The 19,228-nt window shown below is 42.0% G+C and overlaps 1 protein-coding gene across 2 annotated transcripts in view; it reads left to right on the top strand.

Annotated features, from left to right (window-relative positions):
• The first annotated feature begins 2,799 nt into the window (after window positions 1-2,799).
• GAN (gigaxonin) overlaps window positions 2,800-19,228 on the top strand; it is a 31,402-nt gene continuing 14,973 nt past the window's right edge. For both annotated transcript variants that reach the window (XM_057401937.1, XM_057401938.1), the window contains exons 1-4: window positions 2,800-3,056; window positions 17,025-17,139; window positions 17,980-18,330; window positions 18,795-19,012. In XM_057401937.1, coding sequence (XP_057257920.1) covers window positions 2,890-3,056; window positions 17,025-17,139; window positions 17,980-18,330; window positions 18,795-19,012 — 851 coding nt within the window. In that variant the 5' untranslated portion in view covers window positions 2,800-2,889. The remainder of the gene's footprint in view (window positions 3,057-17,024; window positions 17,140-17,979; window positions 18,331-18,794; window positions 19,013-19,228) is intronic.

The following is a 19,228-nucleotide window of genomic DNA, read 5'->3' as shown; positions in this document are numbered from 1 at the left end:
TGCCCAGGGAGGTTATGAATGCTCCATCCCTGGCAGTGCTCAAGACCAGGTTGGACAAGGCCTTGGGTGGCATGGTTTAGTGTGAGGTGTCCGTGCCCATGGCAGGGGGGTTGGAACGAGATGATCTTAAGGTCCTTTCCAGCCCTAACTATTCTATGATTCTATGAGGCACTGCTAATTTTCCTCTGTGCTTTACTTACATATATATATATATATATATATATATATATATATATATATATGATTTGCTTTATTGTAGTTATTCCCTATACAGATACATACCTGATTCGCATTAATGCGCTTTTTTTGCTTTAGTATGCTTATTTGCTTTAGTGTGCTTGTTTAATAAACTGTGCATGTTATACAGCTAATGTGTGGTCATTTTGTTGTGCACCTTGCCTGTGAGCAGAACAAGTCCCTTGGTGAGTATTACACAGGATTTGATTAGCATCAAGTCTGTAGTCAACCTGAAGAGAAAAACAGTGATGTAAATCTGTGTTTGCCAATCCCTGTATCCTCCTATGGGAGGGACAATATGGATAAAAAACATATGGCTAAACACAGATTTGTTCAAGAATGCTTTTAGCAGTTGCAACAGTAATCTGATGAAACATTTATCCTGAATAGGGTAATACACTATCATTTATGGGCTGACAATAGCAAGGGGGAATGCATATAGGCTTTGCCAAATGGCTGCAAAGCTTGTGGTTTTTTTGTGGTAACTTGGCACAAGGCAGTGAGCCTGTCATTTGATTTGCTTCCCTGACACCCTTCACTGTGAATGAAACCTTGAGGGACTGATAGGTTTGATTCTTCTTTTGCACCAATTTAAGTCGTAAATCAGCCGAATGAAACTACAGAAATTACTGTAATGGCATAAAAACAAAATCTAAATTTAGTGACTACACATAAAGACTGTAAGGATAGATAGCTCTGTTAAAGGAAAAAAAAACATAGTTGAGCAAGAGAATCAGGCCATGGGTTTGCATACATATTATTACTTCAAGGATGTTACAAATGGCCCTTTGGTTGGTAGAGTGCTTTGGTTTCTCCTTTTTTTTTTTATCAGCATGTTTCATTAAATACAACAAATAACAAAGCATAATAATTAATTTGTTCCCTTGAAGTGGATATTATCTGTTACACCTTGTCCCATTGCCCCACATAGGCAGCAGGAGGAAGCAGGAGCCCTGTTTACTAGGATGAGTTAAAAACCAGAAATACAACTATGTTTTCCTACATTACAACCCATGCAGGAGGCACAGAAACAAACCAGTGTTTTTCTTTTTAAATAACCAGGCCACTCAATGACAGCTTTCGCAATAATTTAAACCACTGTTCCTTTGAGTATGCAATTACCCAAGTATTAATAACAAGCAAAACACATCTTTCAGCCGCAGTCAAGAGGCAGAGTGCTCTCTGCTTTCATTACCCTCAAAGAGAGCTGGGGATGCGTCCTCTGGATCTGTTGTGCTCTTCCTCATTCTACACTTGGCATCCTGCATAATTATACCCTAGCCAGAAGTGACCTTCTAATATTTTTAAATGGGTATGTTATAACAAGAAGTGATGCAAAAAGTTGCTGGTGTTTCATGCAGATTAATTTTAGACCTTCCATCATATCAGGATGTGAAATTCATCGTCTGCTGCTCCTAAAACCCCTGTTCAAAGCTGCACAATAAACCCAGAGCATGGTATGCTTTCAATGACCCCTCTTCAGTCAGAAAGCGCCTGAACAAGGGTTGAACTGTAAACACAGGCTTAAACAGGGCTATTCACACTCCACATGGGCAGGACTTGGTGCAGTGCTTCATCTGCTTCATCTGCACATGCACATGTCCCAGCTGAGATCTCCATTCGGAGAACAAAACACCTTTGTGTCTCGCTTGGGAAGGACAACGTTGCCTTTGTGAAGTCATTCATTTATTTTCCCCATGGGGACATTTCCAGATACCTTTTATTCTTTTTCCTAGTGTTTCATTCACTTTGAGATACCATTGGATTGGATTAGGATGAATTATACAATAAAGTTTTCCACATTACAAAGATAGGCATTTTTACATCACTGAGTTAAAGAAATGCAAATAATAAATACGTGTGACCCACCATAGCTTTGCTAGGTCAGGACGGCTGAAAATCTTATTCTCCCAATGGAGGAACAGAACGTGTGATGGCCTTTGGGGTATTTCATAATTTGAGAAACCCATTTCTGCTCTTGACTGTGGGAGCAAAGGCTGCAGAGCCATTTGCTCTCCTTGGAAAAGCCCGTTTTTGAAACACTTCCCCTCAGTGTAAATGGTGTCGCTACTTGAACACTGGATGCTGCTAAAGAAAGCAGCAGCAGATGGAATCAAGTCGTCTTTTAATGTGCAATTAAGCACGTTAAATATACGGCCTAAACCCCTGTGCACCGACCTGAAGATCCTCTTTTTGCCGGCCGAGGCTGTTTCCAGCGGGCAGCTGTGGAAAGCAGCGCTATCCCAACTGGTCTCACTGTATTTAATTCTCACTCTCTCAAGCTAACGCCTGTCATGTTCACCTCAGGAAGGGGGGAAAGACATAAATAAAGGCGGGTTCAGACACATTATAAACCTGTCCGTCAGTCGGTCCCTCAGCCGATCAGGCCACCGCCCAGTCAGCCGCTCGCTCTCCCTCCCTGTCGCTCAGGCTGTCGGCCGCTAAGCCCGCAGCCCGCCCGTCCCCGCCCTCCGCCATCCCCTCAGCCCGCCCCGGGCATCCGAGGCCGCCTCCGCCTCGCCTCTCCCCGCCCCGCAGAGGTAGGCCGGCGGGGCGGCGCAGGGGGATGATGTCAGCGGCGGGCTGGAAGCCATGGTGTGAGGGCAGTGATTGAGGTGGCCGGCCCGGCGCGGCACGGTTTCGCTCGGTAACATGTCTGGGCCGAGCGCCGTGTCGGACCCCCAGCACCCGGCGAGGCTGCTGCGGGCCCTCAGCTCCTTCCGCGAGGAGAGCCGCTTCTGCGACGCGCACCTGGTGCTGGAGGGGGAGGAGATCCCGGTGCAGAAGAACATCCTGGCGGCTGCCAGCCCCTACATCAGGTACGGCCGGGGGAGGAGGGCTGCAGCCGGGCCCGCGCCCTGCCCGGGCGGTGAGTCGGCGGGAGGCCGCGCTCCGGGGGGCGGCCGGTTATGTAAGGAGCAGGCTCGGCTTCGTCTGAGGGCGGAGGAGCCGGGGCGGGCCGGGCGCAGCGGGCCTGCGGAGCCCGGAGTTTGCTTGAGCACCCCGGTGGCAGCGGCGGCCCGGCCGTACCCGCCCTGCGGAGCTTCCCCCCCGGCCCGAGTGCCCGTGGAGGAGCCGCCTGCTCATTGAACTGTGGCTTCGTGCAGGTGCGAGAGGCGGCGTGGTTAACTACCGGGTAAAACCGCCCTGAACAAGTTAAGTGCTGCCAAGTGCCTGGTGTAAACAACCGACCCAGAAACAAGGAACTTTGAGGGGCCGGTGCCTGTGCCCGCTGTGCCCGCTGCCAGGGCTTCCCCCGCCTGCTCCTCAGCCTCGTTTGTCTTCTCCTTGGCAGCGCTTAGCACGACAGAGCTCCGGGTGGTGGTGGTGGATTCTGAAGTACATCCGATTCTAAATTTAAGAGAAGATTGCTTTGTCTCCCCATCTCCTGTTCCCATGTGCCCTCACAGTATCCAGGAACAGAACTTGGAAGCTGCCAAAGGTGCCAGAGCTGGGAGAGCCGGTGACTCCTGGCAGCGAGTGCCAGCAGTGTGTGCAGCCAAACCAAGCCGTTTGACAGTGAGCTGTATTAGCACAGTCACGGTTTCCAAGGTGGCCCGGCAAACATCTTATCCTGGCCTGTGTTTTCAGTGAAACCCAGTTAATGAAAGGTCCTGCTGCAGCTGTCAGCAGCAGCTTGAACTTGTCACACTCAGTGGTGATCCGCCCTGACACCAAGTCAGGATATACCCACCGTAGGAGATCTTCACAGCATGTAGCTACGTGTCAGGAAGCGTGAACAAAAGGTACAGGTGGTTAATTCTAAAGGGTTTTTATTTTACGTCCCATAATTTGCAGCTAATGAAGACATTAATTTTGTCTAAGTCTGTAAAGTAGGAGAAGACTTTTTGGTATCATTTAAACACAGGATTATCATGAGTCTGTAGCAGACTTTTGGTAATGGCTGGACATTCTTTCCAGCTGTAGCTTCCTCTGAAGTTGTAATAAGATCTGAATATTTGCTCAAGGTGGGGATGGGGAGTCTGTCTGCTACTCTCAGAATAAGATGGAGCCTACTTCAGTGTCACATTGGCATCTGTTGTTAGGCAATGCAGTATTTTGGGTGACTGCTGCAGTACAACTTTTGACTTTCTCAAGTACAGAAATAAACTAAAAATAAATAGAATATTAAGTTGGTGACTAAATTTTAAATGAGTGCTGACTGTGGACAGAGCAGCAGTTCTCCTCAGCAGTTTGAGCTAGTCAGTCTACCTACCCAGCTAGAGCTGAGTGTAAAATGAAATAAAATTCACAGAGAAGGAAGATCAGCAAGAAGTTGCAAAATTTGCAGAGCCTGTGTACTACCAATAACTTTTTTTGCTGCTTAAGAAGCAGTTTTGTACACTGTGGTGAAAGACAAATGGAAGACATGAAATTGGAATGAACCATTGATCCAATACTCTTCAAAATGCTTGAATACTTTTCAGGTTGTTGGTCATCTTATTTTAGATGATTGTATGTCATATCTGAAATTAAGGTTCAGAAGGGTTGCTGTAGGTAGAAAAAGGCCATATTCTTGGAAAAACTGCTGTTCTGCTGTAACAGAAAGATGAGTTTAGAATCATAGAATCAACTAGATTAGAAAAGAGCTTTATCAAGTCCAACCATTGCCCCAGGACTATCAAGACCACCAGTAAACCATATCACCGAGTGCCTCATCTACACAGTCTGTGAACACTTCCAAGGGATGCTGATTTGCCCAGGAAGCCTCTTCCAATGCCTGAGCACTTCTCCATGAAAAAATTTTTCCTAATATCCAGTCTAAACCTCTCCTGGCACAGCTTGAGGCTGTTACCTCTTGTTATATCCCTTGTAACTTGGGAAAAGAGATCGACCCCCACCTCACAACAGCCTCCTCTCAGGTAGTTGTGGAGAGTCATAACATCCCCTCTGAGCCTTCTCTTCTCCAGACTAAGCTCCTTCAGTTCCCTCAGCCATTCCTGGTAAGACTTATTCTCCAGACCCTTCACCAGCTTTGGTGCCCTTCTCCGCACCTGCTCCAGCACCTCAGTATCTTTCCTGTAGTGTTTACAGAAAATATGCTGTTTTTTACCGTGGAGAAAGACTGCTTAATTAAAACATACTGTAAATTATTCCATGGAGAAGTACATGTTCACAGATTTTAATCTTTAAGTACTGCATTTTGTTCATCTCTGAAAAAGGGACTGGGGAGACATGAGTTAAGCATGTATGAGGAGTAAGAGCCCCAGACATAACTACAGTAGCAATAAAGCTTGTAGTCATTAGAGTTGTGGGTTTTTTAAACTCGGAATTGTTCAGGGTCACATCCCATGAAGGAATTTATTAACTATGTGTGAAAGTAGGTTACATGCATTAAAATATAAATATGGTTAAGTGTTTTTTTTTTTTTGTTTTGTTTTTAAGCTTACTCATCCTTTCTCCTCGGGCTTGCAAGATGTATAGTACCAAAGATACGTTCACCTAGCTCTTGCATGGCACATTAAGAAGCAGATTTGTATTACCTGCCTTTGCAGAGCCTAATTTTTACCTGCTGCCTGTCTCTCTCCTGTTTATTGCTCCAGGATCTATCTCTTAGTCCATCTGGTCTCCACATGGAGTAGAATTAGTCAGGTAGGTTACTAGTGTTGGAGCATGATGTTTCCAGCCAAAAGTAATGTTTCAGTGGCTCTTTTTGGAGATGAATTTTATCTCCAGCCTGTGCAAATCCCATGTATTTTGAGTGCTGACTTTTAAATAAAACAGTTGGCCTAGGTTTTGATATAAAGAGTTATTGCAGGAGATGCAAGACTTTTAAGTCCTTGTATTTTACGGGTAGATGATTCCAAGGCATGCTCTGGTACCATAGGCTGTTACAGTCTCCAACTGCCAATTGATTTGGGGTGGTCTCGCTTGAAAAATTCCAATACAAACCTCAGAAAAGTCCAGAAACTAAATTCAGAAGTGAAACTTGGAAGAAACATGAGTGGATATGTCAAATGTACTCAGCAGTGAAGCAGTGGAAGTATGAGCTGGCATGGTGTTTTCTGTATCTGGCTGTGTTGTTATGTTTTGTGGCTGTGGGCAAGTTGGTGGACGAGTTCAGAATCTGTAGGGTTTGCATGAGTGCTTAGTTTAGGGTGTGAGTAGGAAAGTAAGGCATGGGCTCAGGGGGTGGTTGGGTGTGAGCAGAGTCGGTGTGTGCTGAAGGATTTGTGAAGCCGCAGAGAGAGGAGCGTTACCTGTTTTTAGTTTTGCATGGAAGCTGTTTGGCTGACTGGTTATGAGTAGGACACTTGTAAATTATAGTGATGAGGCTTTCCTCTAGTTATTTGGCAACTGAATTATCCATGCAGCTAAAAAACGGCAGCTTCAGTGGAGAGAGGACAGGTGGTATGAAGGGGACGCAGAAACACACAGAAGTGTTACTGGTGTTGCAGGTCCCATCTGGCTTTCTTGCCCATAAGGTAGCTTCTGCATGTACAGAAGAAAATAAGTGCCTCTTTCATGAATACATTTTCAGCCTGTGGAAGCAGTAGGACTTTAAATTTTTGTGGTAATTTGATTCTTGAGGTCTTGCCTCAACTGCCTAATGCCAAGTTGTTTGTAGCTCTCTGAGTTCAGTGAGGTTTGGGGTAGTCGTGAGAATTCCTACAGAACTGCAGGATATGTGAAGTTTTATCTAATCCCTCTGCCCCTGAAGCAAATCCTGTCGTTTGCAAAACAGGGAAGTCTTCCTGCCTATCTCTAACATCTTGTGGTGTGTTCCTGAGCCTGAGAACAGGAGGTTTCTTCAGGAAGAAACTGCCATAGGACAGAGAGTGCTTTGACTCAAAGTGATGCTGTTGTGCGTCCCAGAGAAGTTAAGTTCGAGCCAGGTTACCTCTTGATTTTCTCTTCTGTAACAAATCTACCAGAAGCCTGTGCTTCTTTCCAGCAGTTTGTATCCTGGCAATTGCCCTAATGTAGATATAATTCTATTGCCCTGATTTAATTCATTTAGTGTAAGTTATGGTGGCATAGGAGTGCTTTCACCAGAATAAACCATGCTTGCACTAGTAAGTTTGGCGTAAGCTGTTAGCGTGTATCTGTGAACCTTTTATAGGATAGATTTGGTCCAAGTATTCCTGGTATCCTCAGTAGCAGCAGATGTTCTCATCTACACAGATCTGTCATTGCCTGGCATGAGTTGTTCCTGGCCAGCTGAAACTTGCAGCTCTTCATACTTGCTAGTTTACAGTCTGCTTGCCTGTATCATAGGGAGCATTTGGGAGCCACCTTAACAAGAAGGATATTTAAGCTCAAATTCTTAGATGCACTTAATGTCATTATGCAGAGAATATGGTGCAGTATTAGAAATTACAGTAAGATGTTTTTGTTATCTGAGCAAGTTTTGTCTTTGGTTTTCATGCGTCTGTGTGAACAGATTACAGGTGGAGGTATGTAGTCTATACTGTTCACTAAGGCTTTTCTAGCTTATTGATGGACCAGTGACCATAGTTTCGTCTTTTTCCAGATGAGCATAATTTAGCTAAACAAAATGAAAATGTAAAATTAAGTTCATATTATTTTCCATTTACTTGTAAATAGCTGTACTACTTGTAAATAGTTTTTGGCCAGAAGTAACCTGATGGCATTTGCATATTCTCACTTGTGCTGTTCAGCATTCTGACATCCCTAAAACATTGCAGGCCTTGTAAGACTCTTGCACAGCCCCAAAACTCTGCCAGTGGCAAAACAGACTTCCACAGACATGTGATGGGACATGTCCCCATCATTGATCTCCTTTCCTTTCCTCTGTATGCTGGCACGTGGAACACTTTTGAGTTGCTGTGAAACCATGAGAAGACAGCCTGCCTTGTGTAAGGGTGTCTGGGAGCACCCCTAAGTGCTAGTATGAAAGGTGGGACAGGGTGTCCATTCTGCAGCACACCAAAAAGGTGAGACATCCAGTTTTTGTTACACTTGTTAATAAATATTCTAGAGCAAGGCAAGGTGGAAGCCAAGGCATGCCAGTAGCTTCTGCTGCTCGTTTCCTGGTACCTGCTTGTTTTTTACTGACATTTATAGAGACTTTTTGTAGAGTTTTAGAGCCTTTTTCTGTTTGGGACTAGTACTGAAGTCACAAATACAAACCATTGCTGAAGCTGGCAGGTATTTGCTTGTCAAGACCCTGTGCTCTCACGTTCTTCTGTGGCTGAATCGTGCTGTGCCTGTGCCAGGGCTTGTTCTGTCTTCACTGGGCATGCAGGGCAGGGCTGTGGTTACTGCCCTATCAAGAAGGGCTCTAAAGTCATGTTGTCTTCAAGGTTTCTTATAAGGAGTCTGTTTCTGACAGCCTCCTGGGGACTTTACAGGCTGTCCTGGCTGTAGGAAGTCAGGAAGAAATGGGGCCAGAATTTGCTTCCAGATTCCTAAAGCCTAGTTTTGTTTTGGATTTGTTTTTAAAAGAAAAAAGTAACTAAATTTCACCTGTGATGCTTTAGTGATAACTGAGTTGTAAAGTCTCTGTAACTTTGAGACACAATAAATCAAAATAGTGCCTTGTCCAGAAATTCTCTAGCTGGTATAACTCGTAAGTGCCTAAATGTGTGTTATGTTTGCATAAGTAGTTGGGGGGCAACAGTGATAAAGGTGTGTTAAAAACTTATGGCTTAAAAAGGGATTTAAAAATCACTATACCAGGCTTGAATGGGGAGTTGTTAATTATATTCCTGCTGGAACAAGCCCCTAAAGATGGCCTGAAGGGAGGAAGCAATAAGGCTCTTAGCTCAAAATAGTAAGAAAATACAGTTGGGCTGCTCCTACACGTCAGACAAAGGGAGAACTGAAAATCAGAGCATCTGTTTACGCAGGAGAACTTGAGATGAAATTGCTTGTCCTTTCTTTGTATCTGCAGACATGTGGTTCATCTGCTTGCCTGATGTAAGAGGCAAGTTGGGGTGGAAGGAGGTGTGGCAGGATGGAGCTGCTTGGGATGTCTGGGTAATTTATACTCTGTAGGTTGCCTTTACACACCTGCATTAATTGCCCTGTTTGGCAAAACTTCTGTTATTAAAAGAATCTTTTTTTTATTAATGACTTTTCTTACAAGCTTTAAAACATATTTTGTGGCTGGAGCGAGGCTGCTCTGAAGGTGCTTCTGTGTCTGGAAAAAGATCTGGAATTGATGAGTCTGAATTTCTTGATTTGTGTTTTGGGTTTTGTGTTTGTTTTTATTCCTTGAACCTGTTTTGTTTGCATTGGTCTCAGCTGTAGTTATAAAAGGAACTTTTTCCTCATATGGACTGACACGTGGAAAATAACTGGTGGACTTAATGAATTTGTTTTTTCCCCTCTCTGTTTAGGCCTGTTATATACTGTGCAAAGCTTTCTCCCTGTGCTGGTACTGAGTACCAGTGTAGCGTTACCCATACATAGGGGAGTCACCAGTCTCCTCCTCATCTGCCATATTATAGCTGTGCCACTGCTTAATATTTCTGAGAAAACTAAGAAAAAAATCACTGTTATGGTCAGCTCAGAATTGCTTGTTGCCTATGAAGGAAATACCTTCTTAATACCATGTAGTTAGTGGCAGTTTTATGTCCTCAGGCATTGGTTTACATCCCCTGAATGACTTTAAGCTGCCTCGTACAACGCATGCTGTTGTTTATGGACACGGTTAGTGCTCTGAATTGCAGACTCTTGGCTCTTCCTTCTTGTGCTAGTGAAATCCACACTCCTGCTTCCTCTTTCCTCTTGGCTGTGTCATCACTTTCTGTGATAGTCTCACATATGTGTTTTCCAGCTCCCACCATGCCCAGAGCTGATGCCTCCCTCAGTTGGATTCCCAAAGAAATACAGCATTTGTTGCATCTTCCAGCTGTCCCATGGCATTACTCATGCACTTGTAACGTCCACTTGACTTCGGATTTACCAGCAGTGATGAAAATCTGACTCTGATGCTTATTTCTCCCATAGGAGAAGTGAGATATAAAATCCTGGTTAAACCATGTTTTCTCTGCAGCTTCATTGGTGTTTTCCAAATAATGATCTTAGTCAGTCACAAGAATGTTTAGATTATTGTTGTTAGAGATGATCTACACAGCACTGCATTTCTTAAATGTATTTAATGGTAAATTTAACAGCATGGGCATGGTATTGTACCTGTTCCTTCTAAAAGAGCATTTGTAGCAAGATCAAAAGTGGACTTAATTTGAAAGAAGACATATCTCTAAGTAAGATACAGTTAATTTCTTGGCTTAAAATTGCATTCCAGGAATGTCTTCCTTTGCTTTTCTGATGAATTCCTAGTTCCGAACTGCTACCTACTGGGTGTAATAGTGCTGTTTAGAAGAAAGCTGTTTAGAAGACATATCTTTAAGTAAGATACAGTTAATTTCTTGGTTTAAAATTGCATTCCAGGAATGTATTCCTTTGCTTTTCTGATGAAGTCCTAGTTCCAAACTGCTGCCTACTGGGTGTAAGAGTACTGTTTAGAAGAAAGCTAAATTTTCAGTTGATGTGGAATGGAAATCTCAGGAATTGTCTATTTAGTGAATATACTCAAGTGTTGTGTGTAGCACAAAAAGGGTATAAATATGATACAGATTTAATTCCTTAAGGAGATGCTGTGATGAGTGTTTCATGCCAGATAGTCTGCTGCCTGTAGAGAAACAGAGATTAGATAATTTTTTCCCACCTTTTAAAAACCAAGAAAAAAAACCCACCCCAAACCACCTTTCTAAGTCCAGTGTCAGGTATTTCTAATAGAGGCTGGTAGGTACATAATAGATCTGCGCTTCATGTGAGAAGAGCTGAACAGCCAAATGCTGAACCAGGCCTACTCAGCTGCACACATAGGTGAGGCCAAGCTGTGTACGAGGTGCATGGCACGAGCTGCCTGTACCCGGCAGCCAGCTCATCTGCATTGTTTGTGTTTGACTTGTTTGTAAGCTCAGCTTGGTTGTTTTCAAAGTTGTCTAAAAAACTCCAAAGTAAAATGAGATGGGAGGTTCTTACTGCTGCAGAGAGGCTGAAGGGTCCATTCTTGGGGACTGTGTTTGTCAAGTGTGTGTTCTGTCTACTTAGGGCTAACTTGCATGTTTAGGCAAGACGTGCTGGTTGAGGGTAGATTTCCAATTTAGATTGTGTCTAGGTCTGAATGAGCTAAGTGTAGTCAGAGTCACTTCAGATTTTCAGGGTAAACAAAAAAACTGTGTGAAGCCCACAAGGTGTTTACTGCTCTGTTGCTGTCCCCTCTGCTGCTGTTGCTGAAGGAATTTGTTCTTTTTCTGTTTGGGGAGAAGCCTGAAATTTTTGCCTGATTTAAACTTTCCGACAGATAAAAAAATGAAGTTATTCCTTATTGTTGTTTTTCTTACACCAAGCAAAGCAACTTCTGCACGTTTTTGTGCTATTAGGTGGACTACTTCTGCTTTGAGACCTGAAGGTGCACTTAACAGATAATCTTAAGAAGAGAGACATACGAGAGGCATAGCCAAATCCTGAGAGCTGGCACCCTTGCAGGGTGTGGTGAAGATTGTCTTTAATGTGTGGTGCTAAAGGCCAGGGTGCGACCTCAAAGAAAACCTTCTGATTTGGTTGTAAAATATCTTTTTGGAGGATGGCAGTGGGTGGAGTGAACTGCTGCATCATGTTTTTGTGCCTGACCGGTTTAATAATGTGATTATTAAGGGTTTTTTTTGCATGCAAAAAAAACGAGCCTGCATGGGGGAAAATGTTGCAGGGGTAAAGGCAGACAGATGAAAAAACTTCACCATTAAAATGGTCAATCCTAAATTTGACTTAATGAGATTTCGCATGGAAAGCTTGTACTTGAAGACTCAAGCCTGCATAAGGAAGCCTAGGTCAGGAGGAAACTGCATCAAAAGTAGAGTCTTTCACATTTTCTCCTTGATGATGCAAAATCTCAAAGTACTTGCTTGTCATTTTTGGGACTGAGTCATTTTTGTGAGCATGTTTTGGGTTTGGTGCATGTCTTTGCTGGAAACATTTGTTGGAGGCATAACTTCATTTTAAATTGGTAATGCTCTCTGGAGAAGACCCAAACAGTGGTGCAGGTAAAGGATATATTACCAAACCCCAATTTTATTACTCTTTGGATTGGAAGGATGGCTTTGCTACTGTAATACTAAGGTTTGCTGGTGTGGCAATCCTGGCAAAGCTTGTGTAGACTAGTCCTTATGGTTAATCTGGAGCAAAATCACTAATTTGGAAAGAGCTCCTTTCCAAGTGTTTCCCTCTTGTCTCCAGCAGTTTGGTTCCTGGCACCCTCCTACAGCTGTGTAAGTAGGTCAGTAAAGAGCATTGTTTGCAGTGCCATGACGTGGGAGCAGGTAAAAAGTATTGTGTTGCAAAGCATCAAAAGCAAAGTGTTTGTCTTTTGTTTCCCAGATTTTTCAGTTGTTGTTCACTCTAAATATCATAAACCTGCCTGAGGTGAACGTGGTCTAGAGCATTCTCATGTACAAAGGCACAGTCTTTGCAGACAGATGTTTTCTTTACCTGTTTAAGTACCAATACACCAGGGCTTTAAGGATTAAAGCATTCCAAAAGTTCATAAAGGGAACAGTATAACTCATGTCACTGTTGCAGAAACACATCTGTTGTCTTTTCGTAACAGTTTACAAATAAGGCGAAGGTTTTAAAGGTAAAAATATTCCCACAAGAATATGTTTGAATCAGGTAAGCAAGTGTTATTGGTGGTGGCTGAACATTTTGTTTTGATATTCATTTTGTTTGTTGTTTTGTCTGGGGTTTTGTAAATTACTTCCCCTCCTATAAACTGTCAACTGTAAAAGGTAGGGAAAATGAGTATTCAGCCACATGAATCCTTTCTCTATGTGCTCCTTGTGCATCTTAACTGTCCCACCACAGTGCTCTTGAAGGGAACTTGACTGCAAGGTTGCAAGTATGACTGTTTTTCTTTTTTTCCCTCTCCTAAAGTTAGGAATATGTTGGAAGATCCATCTTAACTTAAACAAGAACTGCAGAAAGTCTTAAATTTATCTGTTTGGGTATTTTTTAAATTATTTGAATCTGGTTTATGCCATTAGATATGCATTTTCACTCCTAGCAGCAGCAGTGCTCGTTCTTAAGCCCTTGCTTTCATTTTAATGATTTACCTTGCTTATATTGTTGCTTACATAGACAGAAGAGGTATTGAATTTTTCTTCCTCATTCTACCTCATGTAGTGCCATTTGAGATGACTCATTAGGATTGTATTCCTTAAGTGATGTGGAAGAGCAGATTCTAAATTTGTCACAGGCACACAACATCAAAACACAATATAAACCCAGTTGTTCTTATGCCACTTATTGAAGGTGCAGTATGTGCCAAGCAGTTCTGACCAGCTACAAGAGGATGTTGGTGTGGATGTTATCCATTTATAGAACACTGTGTTACTGGAAGCAGTTTCAACTTGCAGTGATGATCTTCTTAATAAAAAAAATGGAAAACATTGTTTTAAAACATGGATGGAGTCAAGCTGCTCAAAATTAAATTACTTAAGGGAACAGGATGAAGAAGCTGCCTTGGTTTGTTTCCCTCAGCTCTGCATGTGTCGGCTCTCTCCTAGCTAACAGGTTTTCTCATTGGCTGTGGGAACTTTATTTGCTTCTGAATCTTGATGTTCTGCTCTTGCATCTGAATTAAGGAAGACTAAGGCAGCCTTTTCTACTGTGGTTTGGCAGCTTTGGCAGCTTAGAGTGCTTTTAAAGTAATAAATGCTGTCCGGAGTAGGAAGCTCTCACGTGCATGTGTTAGAAGCAGTCATGCTGCAGCTGAGTACCTCTCTGCAGCTTGGCTCGCTGATTGCTGCTTGTAGCCGCACAAATCACAGGCTGTGGGGAGGGAAGAGCATGGTGGAAAGAAAGCATCCTCCCTCGTGGGATATTGGCAGGTTGGAAACTATCTGCTTAAGCCCAGCTAGAAACTGTTTTTATAAAGTTAAATTTAAGAGAGGACCAGGACCACTGTGAGCTGTCTGCTCTGAACTGGGAACAAATGTGTTTTGAAACTTCATTGTTCTGTCTGTTGCAAAGATGCCCAGATCCCAGTTTGTGAGCAAGGTGTGGTTGCTCATAACAGCTGATGCTGTGTGATGCAAGAGGACGTGTGGCTCCTTGCCCTCCACTTACACACCTCCTACTTTATTCTCCTCCTCCAGCTTTCCACACTGGACTAACAATTTTCTGTCTTAAACTTTTCCAGCCCCAAACCTGCTTATAATAAGTTCTTGCATCATTTTATTCCTCCCGTCTTACCAACAGCCAGTAGCTGTCCTGCAGTACTAGACGTGAGGGACAAAAAGTACCTTCAGCTGCTGTTTGGAAATGGTTCTAATGTCAGAAATCCGTACTGAAATAAATAACCTAGTAGTTTATTAACTAACAAATTAAAGTGATGGGACAGATGTTTACCTACTGCTTCTCAGGACAGACAAAGCTTTTTATATTTCTGCTTCGGGTTTGTGTTGTGGTGGCTGGTTTGTTTCTTTCAGGTTAACAACTGTTGATGCCTGAAAAAGTAGCCAGTAATTAGAACACCTAGCCTGATAAGACCCAAAACCTCTGAACAACACTTTCTTGTTACCAGGAGGCGTCAGCGTAAAGTCCGTGCAATGAGGTGATTTAGGTTGGGTGTGTACAGGTGATGCTAAGATGGAAGATGGTGATAAATAATAGCACCAGTCCTTTCCATAATCTCCTGATTAGTGCTGGCATGAAACATGTTTGTTATATGCTTTGCATCCATTATGAGCTCCACCATGTGTTGGACTACCCAGGTTCTGTGTAGGTACCACTGTGTAGTTAACCGTACCAGCTACTCATGAGTACCTGATACGTATAAGGCCCCGATACCACCTGACTGGCTCTCTTGTGAAGGAAGCCAGATGCTGCAAGCCTTGATACATGCTGTGTTAAATTAAAACACAATTTCATCCCAGATGCAGCTTTCATTAAAAAACAAGAAACCCAAAACTTGAGTCTAGTTGATACAAAACTGATCTAGTTTGAATAGTTTTGAAAATGCACATAAAGAAGCCTTTTCACTCTCTTAGAGTGAAATGTGTGTTAACTCTGTATGTACATGCTCTTTCATTCCTTTGGAGGTTGTAGGCATGAAAAGTGCACATTCCGTATGTGCAAGGATGGTGTGAGTTGAGCTACATGTTGTATAGTACTGCTTGTGATGTACATTCTGTTTAGGAGTTCTTAGCTGACAAGTTGCAAATCAATGTCAGCTATTGCAGCATGTACTTTATTGGAGGTCATGTAGACTTTAGAGAACAGGCTTAACTTTTCTAATTTCATTCCAAGTGTTAGGAAATAAACAATTTCTTCACCCATATTATATCATTATTATTTGTATTATGACTTGTGCTAGGTGCTGTACAAACGTAGTGAGGCAGTTTAACTTCAGAACTCATACAGTTCTACGCACTCATCAGAGTAGCGTTATCTCCTGGAGGTTCTGCTCACTGGTGATAGGTCTCTTGCAGCATAGAAGAGCCATGTGAGACCAGTGCCACAAATACGATTCACTTCAGGGCTAAAATTGCCATCCTTATTCACACTCTAAAATAACTCTGTATAGTCTATGATTTTGTTTGATGCGAGTTATATCTTACTTTGAGAGAAACTTATTTATTCTGATATGAAAAAATGAAGCAGAATCTGTCCTTAGCTAAGTCCTGTTTATATATTTACTCAGTATGAGTGCGGACAGCAGAAGACTGTGCTGAACTGACGCTTCCATCCTACAAAAGCTACAGCTTTTCACATTAAGAAATTTACTTTGTCTAGGAATATATTCAAATGAATACAATTTTTTTTTTAAGGCTTTAATGTGCTGTGATAGAGATGTGAAGGTAGTAAAAGAAGTTTTCTGTTCTTTATATAATGTATTCTTCATTGCCTAAAGCATGAAAAAAAGGTGTTCAAAATGATCTTTTATTAGCTCTTGTAGCTGTGTTCATTAGACTGGTGGAGACTGCTCCCTTTTGAGCACCTGGAGTTGTCTTTCCTGCAAAAAGTGTTTGCTCTAATGGAATGGTTTGCTCTAAGATGGAAAATGATGCTGTCTGCTGTATTATTTTTTTATTTCCTCTTTTCCCCCAGCTCCCCTCCATACTATTCAAAGGTACATCAAACTCTCCCTGGTATTTCTAAAGAAATTGCTCATAAGTGAAGCGTCCACTGATGCAAATGAATATTTAAAGCTCAGCTGAGCAGCACATGGGCTGTTTCCTACAGCTGTGAGCTCAGCTTAGTTTAGTTACAGCCAGGCATAGCATTAGGCTGATAACTTCATAAACTATACAAAAATGGTAATTCAATCCAAATATTTGTGCTGCCAGTGTATATTCTGGTCACATCTGCTCATTGAAAATATTTTTTGTTGTTAAAGTGTTTTTTTTTGTTTTAGTTTGTTTTGTTTTTTTTTTTCCCACCTTTATTAAAGCAAATTCTTGTGTTTCATCTGTCAGCAGAGCTGCTGTTCTGTTTGAAGTTCTGAGTGAAATTTTTGAGTGCTTGTGATGAGTGAGCTGGGAAAAATTAACTTTGGCTCTCTGATGCCATGGGTAGCTTAGAATGCTGATGTATTTGTTGAATTTGGAAATGTGATGAGTGATACTAAGACAATACATACATCTTTTTTGTGCTAATTTGAGAGACAATTTTCACGTCATATTGTAAGGTTTTAACGTACCTGTTACCACTCACATGATCCACAGCTAGCATTTGTTTCTTCAGGAAACCAAGAGCAACAAATGTCCAAGTTGTGAGGTTTTTCTTTTTTTCTTTTTTTTCTTCTCTCTTAGAACAAAATTGAATTATAATCCTCCAAAGGATGATGGCTCAACGTACAAGATTGAACTTGAAGGGATATCTGTTGATATCATGAAAGAGATACTAGACTACATCTTCAGTGGGCAGGTATGGTATTCAAATAAACTAGACAGAAATTGAATATTTGGTAAAGTAACCTGGGTTTTAACACTGCTGTCCTGAAAGATAAACCTATTGACTTTTAAAGCTTTGTCATAAAACTTCCATAGAGTGGTATGTCATGCTGGGGCTGTGCATGTGAAGTAGAGGGAATAGGCTCTGCAGGAGTTGTCTCTGCTCTTCTAGTGCAGCCAGGAAGGGCTGTAAATGAGTAAATGTCACATGCAATGTCAGATGTACTGAAATTTGTGGCTGTATTCAGTAACCTGCTTTAAAACATGCAGTCTTTGATAGCTGTAAAAAAGAACTGGTTTGAGAGCAAAAGAGATTGATACTCTGGCACTGAACATTGCAGTACATCAGGCATCTTCCCTTACTGACCCTCATGCCCACCTCTCTGGCCTCTGGTTGCATGTCCCTTCAGATCTCTGTGCCCGTAGCCTTAGCTGGTGCGTCCAGTTTATTTGGAGGTGGAGGTTGCTGAATGAGTTTAGTTTTCATCAGAAAAAGAAAAGGGAGATGTGGTTTGACATTATCTTCTGGATATGCATTTTAAATAATTATTTCTTTATTGAGGCAAAAGTAATTTTATGTTCTCAGTTTAGATGAGCAATTTTATGGTTACTTCAGGCACAAAATTCCTGTCAAGCAAATGCCTTTCAGTCCCTGTGTTAATTTATGAATGTGTTCTATCATACAAATTTCTCTTAAGTTTTACCTTGGCATTAATACATTTTTGTAGCCGCTGAGAATGACTGTAATGAATGTGGACATGTCATTAAACTAATGAGTGAGATAGTAGTATAACTTCTAAATTAATTCTTTCAGATCAGGCTAAATGAAGAAACTATCCAAGATGTGGTACAAGCAGCTGATCTCCTGCTGCTTACAGACTTAAAAACTCTCTGCTGTGAGTTTTTAGAAGGTTGCATAGCTGCTGAGAACTGTATTGGTATTCGGGACTTTGCACTGCACTATTGTTTGCATCATGTTCACTACCTTGCCTCAGAGTATCTGGAAACTCACTTTCGAGATGTCAGCAGCACAGAGGAATTCTTGGAACTGACTCCTCAAAAACTGAAAGAAGTGCTGTCGATGGAAAAGCTCAATGTTGGAAATGAAAAATACGTCTTTGAAGCAGTGATTAGGTGGATTTCTCATGATTCTGAATCAAGAAAGGTCAGGACATCCAAATGTTTATATTTTGAATGTGGCCCAAATGGGAGCATTTATTTTCGTTGGTAGGAATTTGAAATAGAGACACTTAGTTCAGGGATAATCTTGCATTTATAGAACTAGTTGAATTTTTCCCGAAATGCAGACAGCGGATGCACCCAGTAACAGGGTGAGGGCTGTGTTCATGATGTATTATCTGCTGCCTTTATTATTTAATAAGTAGTAAATAAGAAGGCAACTTTCTGGCATTTGATATAATCTTGATTTTGTGGGGAGAAAGCACGTCTGTAGTGAAACTATGAAGATGATGTATTTTCTTAATAACACTATGTTGTAAGTTTTGTTATTACTTCCAAATATCAAAAAACGTAAGTTTTTAATGAGTATAGATGCTTCTGTATATAGGAGTGCCTTAGAGGTGTTCTGTAAAGCTTCGGGGATTTTCTGACATTTCTCTCTTCCTGTAGGTTCACATGAAGGATGTCATGTCAGCAGTGTGGGTTTCAGGCTTAGATTCAGCATATTTACGTGAGCAGATGATGAGTGAACCGCTGGTAAGGGAGATCGTCAAAGAGTGCAACAACATTCCCCTCACACCACCGCAGCAGGGAGAGGCGATGCTGGCCTCCTTCAAGCCCCGGGGCTACTCGGAGTGTATAGTGACTGTTGGTGGAGAAGAACGAGTGTAAGTATGAAGTGGTACCACAGGTTGTCACACCTGGTAAAGAGGCAGGTGTCTAGTATTTGTGGCATGTCTGAAAACACAGTGTGGAGAGAATATGTCCACCTAATGGGCTTATTACTCTGTCACTTGAGTTTGGTTTTAAGTTGGTCAGACACACCTAAAATACCTTTGTGAGTGATTCAGCAATAAATAGTTATTTTGTGATAATTTTCTAAC

This window comes from Pezoporus wallicus, unplaced genomic scaffold (genome assembly GCF_028554395.1).
Source record: "Pezoporus wallicus isolate ANWC-B61680 ecotype Strahan unplaced genomic scaffold, APGP_CSIRO_Pwel_v1 contig_7835, whole genome shotgun sequence".
NCBI classification, from domain to species: Eukaryota; Metazoa; Chordata; class Aves; order Psittaciformes; family Psittacidae; genus Pezoporus; species Pezoporus wallicus.
The sequence above is the reverse complement of the archived record's forward strand: the minus strand, read 5'-3'. Positions and strand labels throughout refer to the sequence as shown.